Source organism: Populus trichocarpa, chromosome 16, assembly GCF_000002775.5.
Source record: "Populus trichocarpa isolate Nisqually-1 chromosome 16, P.trichocarpa_v4.1, whole genome shotgun sequence".
Taxonomy (NCBI): domain Eukaryota; kingdom Viridiplantae; phylum Streptophyta; class Magnoliopsida; order Malpighiales; family Salicaceae; genus Populus; species Populus trichocarpa.
The window spans coordinates 14,017,636-14,025,929 of NC_037300.2; the positions used below are offsets into that span (position 1 = coordinate 14,017,636).

Here is an 8,294-nt window from a genome sequence, read left to right on the forward strand (position 1 = left end):
TTTTTATCTATGTTATTTTTAATTCATTGCATAATGTAGCATGACATTGTATGACATCGTAGCCAAAGTATAGTATAATATAATTGATGATGTCTTAAAAATCCAAGTAGTTTGGGAGCAAAATTTATGTCTTGTATAATCTGTTAATCTCTTTATTCTGGCAATCTGATCCATTCTCTCAAATTAAAATGGCTAGAGGCGGGTGCCTAATACCTGGAAAAGGTTCCATTTGATGAATTTTGAGACTATCTGATGATTAAGTTGGTAATTTTTTGAGAGAAAATGCAATAATATTACAAAGAGATATTTTAGAAATAAATAAACAGTAGAGAATGAATATTTTGAATCTTTTGTTTAAATGATTCATGTTCTATTTATAACCCATAAGTTTTTTTTTATGGAGAGAATGAGTTAAAGTGTAATATTATCCAGATAATGTTAAAGAGGAAAAATATCTCTGATATATATATTAATGTTAATAGAAAATATCACTAACATATGTATTAATGTTGATGGAAAATATCTCTAATATATATATTGATGATAAAAAAAAATATCATTGGCATATGTATTATTGTGGATGAAAATATGGTGAGCTTTTAAAAAACTTTTACACTATATTTTATATAATATTAATATCGATTGAAATATAATGGGTTCTTTGAGAACTTTTATATATCTAATAGGTGCAGGGATAGTAGAATTCAAAATGTAGTTATGCTAAAAAAATCTCTAAATTGAACTCAGGAGAGGTGAGTCCTTTCATTGACTGAGCTCAAGAAAGATGGTTTTTTTAGGATTTTTGGACCCATTAAATCTAGGCTTATCAATAACAATATCAAATAGGATTTTGATACTATTAATAAGGGAAGTGTTTTGGGTAAATTATTAAAACCCTATAAAATTACATTTATCATCTAAAAATTTAAAAGAAATCATTTCATCTTTAAGTAAATATTACAAAACCCATCTTTAATATCCAAAATACTCTTAATATTTTTAAAATCATTCTTATTGATATTAAGAATGTTTTGGATAAAAAAAAGAGGTTCTATGTTCAAACATTTGAAGGTCATTATTGTTCATGATATCTCATGGAAATTATTTTAATTTATCCAAAAAAATTTCTCCTTTATTTCATAATTTCCTAGTTTCCTTGTCAAAACAGAGATCGGTTTTATTGGGCCCGAATACTTGTTTTTTCGGATGACCTGTAATATGAAGAGTTCAATTTTACTCTATACTAAAAAATTGGATATGATTTAGTGGTGTTTGGAGTGTAGTAATAGTTATTTTTCAAAATGTTTTTTATTTTAAAATATATTAAAATAATTTTTTTATTTAAAAAAATTATTTTTAATATCAACACATCAAAATGATCTAAAAATACTAAAAAAATTAATTTAAAGTAAATAAAAAAAATTAAAAAAATTATTTTTTTTCAAAAACACTTTTGAAACACAAAAACAAACGAGGTGTCATGTGAGCATTCCTTCTCTCTCTCTTTTTCTTTGCTTTTTTTCCTTCTAATTTCATCCTTGTTTGTATTTTTTTATTAGTTTTTCTTTTCAATTTGATTCTTCAATATTTGGTTAATTTTGAATTGATTTTCATAATTTATTCCAGTTTATTTTCTATGAAGTTATTGTAGTATCAAACAAATATCTTGATATTTGATTTGTATTTATTTTTGGTATTGTATAATTAAATAAAAAATAGTTTAAAAAACAAAGTTATTAAATAAAGCAGAGTCAATGACCTGAGTCACAAGCTTGATTGTTTAAGTTGCAGAGTTCGGGCCGGTCGATTCAATATATTATCATTTTAATATTAAAAAAAAGTGTCATTTGAAAATTTCTTAAAGTTAAACCATGTTTTTTTATCGATTGTCCGAGTTATTTGTAGACCTACCAAGTCGACTAAGTCACATCATATAACTTCTACACTGTTTGATTTTAAACTCGAGTTAGACAATGAGACAAATCGATAGATTTCAAAGTTGATCCGTTAGATCAAGTTTAATAATAATACCAAATAATTCTTTATAATCTAAATATTCTTTTAATTTAAAATAAAATGATTTTATCTACAGCGTAACACAACACAATAAACTAATGACCTCCAATCAATTAGAGATTTTTTTGGAAGTTTATTAGTATTTATTATTTAATAACTCTAGTTTATGGAAACTAATTAATTAAACCACATGGTCTTAGAAACTATATATATAATCCTCATTTTTTTTTATTCATAACTTAATCCCTCCTTCAATTCTACATTCCTTTCCTTTTCTTTTTCTTTTTTTGTAAAAAGAATAAATAAAAAGAAATGTATGGAATTTTTTATGAGGACATGAAGCTTTTATGTAATATAAAAAATATTAAATTAGAAATGATCAAAGATGATCAAGACATTATTTAATTATGTCCAATTCTATAAAAAAATAATTATTTAAAAACAAGCAAAAAAATTAATTTTCAATTAACTCCTGATTTTGGCTTGCAAGGTTGATTCAATTCCAAAAAAAATATATATCAAAGAGTGATTTATGGCCATCACGTGATCGCCACATTTTCAATTTCATTTCGTGCATTTAGGTCCATATTTAAAAAGTAGCCAACTGCCCATTTATTATGTGGATATGTGTGATCAAAAGATAAGGTACTGTTTGGCATTAGATAGTATTGAAAGGATAACATTAGATAGAACTGGACAAATAATTATTTTATTTTATGTTTGATGTATATTGATCTGGACTTGATAATTTGTCTTATTTTATGTTTATGTTTGATAAATATATTATAAAACAGAACAACATATTATAATTCACCTAATAATTGTAATAAACATAAGAAATCATGTGTTGATTGCATAAAAATATTAAGGATTTACAACTATAGTTATGTTCTTTAAACTAATCATATATAAGACAAATTATAAGAAATAATAAAGCAAAATTCTAAAAAATGGTAAAAAAAAAACATTAGCTTTTAAGAAGAAAAAACAAATCAACCCAGCAAACCTCCTAAACTTAGTCTAATTTCTAAAACTTGCAATCCAAGAAATTCTTGAACTGAGTTTAATCAAGAAGTTTAATTCAAATCAATTTAATTTTGAATGATGAAATTGTGAAAAAAAAAATATCAATCTTTATTCATTTAATTATCACTCAAACAATCGCTAAAAAAATATCCTTACTACTAACCCGTATATTTATAAAACTTGAGTTCTAAATAATTCTACTAAGTATGCTACCATTATTAGAGGTTAGGTCTTGTTTGTTTGTCAAAAAAAAATTTTTTAGAGTGATTTTCATGGAACATAAAATTTTAAAAAATAAATTATTTTTTAATATTTAACAGTGTTATTAAAAATGAATTGAAAAACACTTTTCAATATTTGGCTATGCCATGAAAAATGAGTTGAAAAATAACTTATTGATATTTTAATTATTTTTTCAAGTCTATTAGAAGAACAGTGACTAAATATGACAATAAAAAACTTGAAGAATGATGAAATTGAAAAAAAATCCAATTTCATAAATTACTTCAAATAAAACAAGTAACAATCAAAAGAATAAAGACCAAATCTAACAGATAAAAAAATAAAGGAGGATGAAATTTAAAAAAAAATCAATTTTATAATTTATTTCAAATAAAATAAATAGCAATCAAAAGAATGAGAACCGAGTCTGATAGATAAAACAAATCTCAATTAAGAAAAAAAAAACAAATAACAATCAAAAGAATGAGTACCAAAGTTCATATAAAAATCAAATTAAATCAAATTATATGGAAAGAAATTGAATAAATAAATAAAAGAATTCAAAACAAGATATATAACAATCAAAAGATTTGGAGCTAAATTTAATATAATTAATAAATAACATGATATTTTTGAATTTTTTGTAATTTTTAGAAAGTGTATTGCGTCCAAAATAAATGAAACATATTTTCCTATAAACCAAACTATTTTTTTTACTAGAAAGTTTTTTTGATTAAACAATTTTTTAATAATAAATAAATATGAAAAAGTTAGAAAAATTATTTTTAAGAAATCATTTTTTCATAAAACAAACGGGCTTAGCTAAATTGGTAGGTGGGTTAGCTATTTATATTAATATTTAGAGTTTGACATTTAAAAAGAAATACAAGAAAAATAATTTGTTACGAATGCATTAGCAAGATTGTAAATTATCAGCTTTCAATGAAATATAATCCAAACCTATTGTTATAATTAACTAAAAAAAATTAACTAATTAAGATACCAAATACCTAGTCATTTTTTGTAACTTAGGGCAACCATTTCTTCACAACACATGAAATATGATATCAGAACCTTCCTTTCCTACCCGTTGCAGGTGGGTTAGGGACCTGACTACGTCTTCATACCATAAAGTATCATCATGTCGGTCTTTTTTTTTTTTTTTATTATGGTTGCTTGTTGTTATATTTCAAATGTTTTTTATTTGAAATTATATTAAAATAATAATTTTTAATATAACACATCTAAATGATTCAAAAACAACAAAAACAAATTTAATTAAAAGTTAAAAAAATAAAATAAAAATTAATTCTTTTTAAAAATACATTTAAAATACAAAAATAAATAGTTTCTTAGATTCATGCTATGCCAGCGATGCTAGTTGCCCAACCAAAAAAAGTTTGTCAAGGTACGCGCAAGCTGACCCGGACACCCACATTAAACTAAAAAAAATAAAAATTTATCAATATCCTACATTTGGTTGCTAAACAATCCACTAATAATTTAGCTTCGATACTAAATAAAATGTTATTCTTTTTATTATCTCTGTTTTTTTTTCCAACTCACTCTTTTTTTTATTTTTTCTTTTCCTTTTATTTTTTTAATTTTATTATTGAACATTTTTAAAAAATCATTTGGGTTATCTTTAAACTGATTATATTAACTGTATCATATTAAAGTAACTTCTATATAATTTAATTTTAAACCTGAACTAAGTAAAAAATCAGGTAAAAAGTTTTTTTTCTCAATTTTATCCTCATACTTTATTTATAAGTTATTTAGGATGTTTTGGACCGGTCAAATCGACTAAGTCAGCCGGACCAACTTCCTTGCGGTTTAGTTTTAAGATTAGACTAGGTAAATAATTAGATCAAGAAATTTTAAAATTAACCCATTAAATCAAGTTTAATAACAACATAAAATAATTCTCTACAACCTTAATACATTTTATTACAAACTTAATACCTAATTTGATACTGGAAATTATATATTGGAACTGCTGTAACTACCAACTGTTTTTATTTTCGCATTACCTAACTCCACAAGCAACGAGATTAGATTTAGGGAAGTGGTTGTAATCTCTTGCAGAGTTGCTATGGCCCCACTTGATGTAACTTGCATATATTTGTCCCAATCAAGAGCTCACACGCATCATCCACGAGTCTATTGCTAGCAACATAACCTGAACGTCTGAACCCCACAAAATTAGACTCGTCGATCGTCAAGGACCAATCCCCTGTTCCCCTTGCCACGTACTAAGGGCTGTTTGTCTTGCCTAATTTGAAATTATTGGGCCACAAAACAAAGTGTACAGGCATTCTTTAATGCATGGTTCCTCCTTTCTTTGTGCCAAATCCCATTCCTCTTCTCCAGAGATGAGCGTTTTCCTCTCCTCTGTTTGGGCCAATTCCCGTTTCTTAGAGTTTTGTAGCAGAGTTGAAGCTAGGGACATTTGAGCAGTAGTTGTATCAGATCTTTGGTAGTATGATAGCGGTTGCTTTTTAAATAATTTTTCGTGCCGAAATGAATACAAATGATATTTTTTTTATTTTTAAAAAATTATTTTTGACATCAGCACATCAAAACGATCCAAAACATACAAATCATATTAAATTTTTAAAAAAAAATTAAATTTTTAAAAATACAGTTTGCACTCCGTTCCCAAATGTTTCTTAATCTTAAACACTTGAGAGAGACATACTAGGTATTATTGTTTATTATATTTTAAGAATTATGATTCTCTAAAAAAATGTTAAAAAAATACAACGTTGGGAGTTGGGACATTGGCTAGCTATATTAATTAGCTTAATTAACACATGGTTAATGATATTAATGATGGAACAAAATGCTGAGCTCTCAAGTACTTCGAAAAATGTTCTCTGCCTACAAAACACCTAAATCTTACCCTATCTTTTTGCTCCTGCCCTGATTCAGATCAAGTTGCTTTCAGGAACCAAAAAAAATCAAGCTGACTGTGCAAGCAAAAAGTATGGCATCATGGTAGGAAAAGGGCAAACGATATTTTGAAGGGGCGATGAGGATTTCTCTCGTCTTTTTACTCCTTAATCATCGTACTTATCTACCTTTATATGATGTCAGAAGGCATATGTGATCAAATGAAATGGTGGCAGCAAACTCCCCCACTTATCATCTGGGTAAAAAGTCACATGAACAAGGAACTTATCATCTGCTGATTCCACCCAGTAATGTCCAACTGTGTAATTAAGAGGATTAGGTTTAGATTTGGTACTTGAGTAAGCTTTAAGTTAGAGTAGTGCTTGATAATCATGATTAGGTAGGCAAAGTTGCTACAATTATAGCTTACTTTTTTCCCTTAATTTTTTTTGTATCTTAGCATAATATCTCCTAGCGTCTTGACCCCTCCACAGACTTCAATCGTTTAATATAAGTTAAACCCTTCCGACACCAAGTTATATACCCTCTCTACACGCCTGGTCAAGATCATGAGCAGCAAGCATGAATTATTGTAGTAGCCAGTAGCCAATGATAAAGAAACAAGAGTCAGGTAAGGCTGATAATTTGCTGTATAGTTCCAATCTCGGTCATGTCTTTTGCTTTATTGTTCGGTTTCGGTTTCAGGGAGAAATTTTCTGAGCACATGTAGAAGACAGGACCATTTCTGATTAAGAAGCTGGGAATCTTGCAGTAAAAACGGTCCCCTTGATTCGGATAACAGCCACTGATCATCTCCAACGCTTCACTTTGTTGCTTTTTCTTCTTATCTTAGACACAAAGAAGATGCTCTTCGTGTGTCTTTTTCTAGTTGGAATCTTTACAACATTGCTGCAAGGAACTCTCAAAATGAACCACCCGCAGACATCCTTTCTTTCTTAGTTCAAGAAATCAACCCAAGCTTTCAGAAGTCATCTTTCTTTTCTTTTTCCTGTGAGTCATTTCCTCTCCTTCAAGTACCAAAACTGATCAAAGATTTCAAGCTGTTAGTGGCTGAAAAAGAGAAGGGAATTCTTCCTATTAATTGATGGTCAATATGCATCGCCGCATGCTTGATACGGTACCGCTTGATGTGGCACCGGCTAATGGGAACAGAACGCATGATTCGTACATTAACGAGACGAATTTCGACACCAACATGGTGATTATATTAGCAGCTTTGCTATGTGCACTAATCGGTGCGCTAGGATTGAATTCAATTGTGCGTTGCCTTTTGCGCTGCAGTAGCAGGTTTGCCTTGGAGACCACAGAAGAAGCCGCAGCGCGTTTAGCTGCCACAGGACTCAAGAAGCGTGATTTACGCCAGATCCCTGTGGCGATCTATGGAGCAGGAGGGAGTATCTCAGCCACAGAATGTCCAATTTGCTTAGGGGAGTTCGTCGATGGAGAGAAAGTTCGGGTGCTTCCGAAATGCAACCATGGATTCCATGTCAGGTGCATAGACACGTGGCTTTTGTCACACTCGTCGTGCCCGAATTGTCGGCATTCATTGCTTGAACATACCACAGATTCCGGTGCAGCTCAGGAGGTAACCGGAGCAGCACGGCCAGGCGAAAATGATCCCGGCCGACAAGGTAATGTTAGTACAGTAGTTTAAGGGCCTGGTTGAATATTGTAGCCAGAGGATGGCCAGAACATGGTGGTTGACATTAAATCAGCTTGTATCAGTAGTTGAGAATTAATGCTCGACTTGAGTGTACAATCTGAGGCCATATTGCAAGTGCTAAAGAATTTTGCTAATTACTTTTTAGATTGTTAATCAGCACGTTAATTAGAAAGAACGGTGGCAGCAGGGTTATAATTGCTGATGCATGTGCAGAAGGAATTCTAGATGTTACCATGATCAAGACTAATTTAAGATTTGCCCCTTTTTCATGGTTCTATATAGTCATGCGTAGCTGACATTATGACATAAGAGATGTTTGGCATGGTAAGTATTCCATGATTGTAAGAAAATTGATCGATTGCCCTGTTTGGTCATGGCGGGTTTACTAACTTCAGAAACTTTTCCCTGCTTAGAATGGGAATAGTCAGTGTTACATGAGCATCCAGCTGAC

The 8,294-nt window shown here is 29.5% G+C and overlaps 1 protein-coding gene across 1 annotated transcript; it reads left to right on the plus strand.

Moving 5' to 3' along the window:
• Positions 1–6,172: 6,172 nt before the first annotated feature.
• On the plus strand, positions 6,173–7,987 carry LOC7472472 (RING-H2 finger protein ATL74). Its single transcript, XM_002323037.4, has 2 exons — positions 6,173–6,790; positions 6,865–7,987. Exon 2 carries the CDS (start codon positions 7,265–7,267, stop codon positions 7,832–7,834), a length of 570 nt encoding a protein of 189 aa, XP_002323073.2. The 5' UTR covers positions 6,173–6,790; positions 6,865–7,264; the 3' UTR covers positions 7,835–7,987.
• The last annotated feature ends 307 nt before the right edge of the window (positions 7,988–8,294 follow it).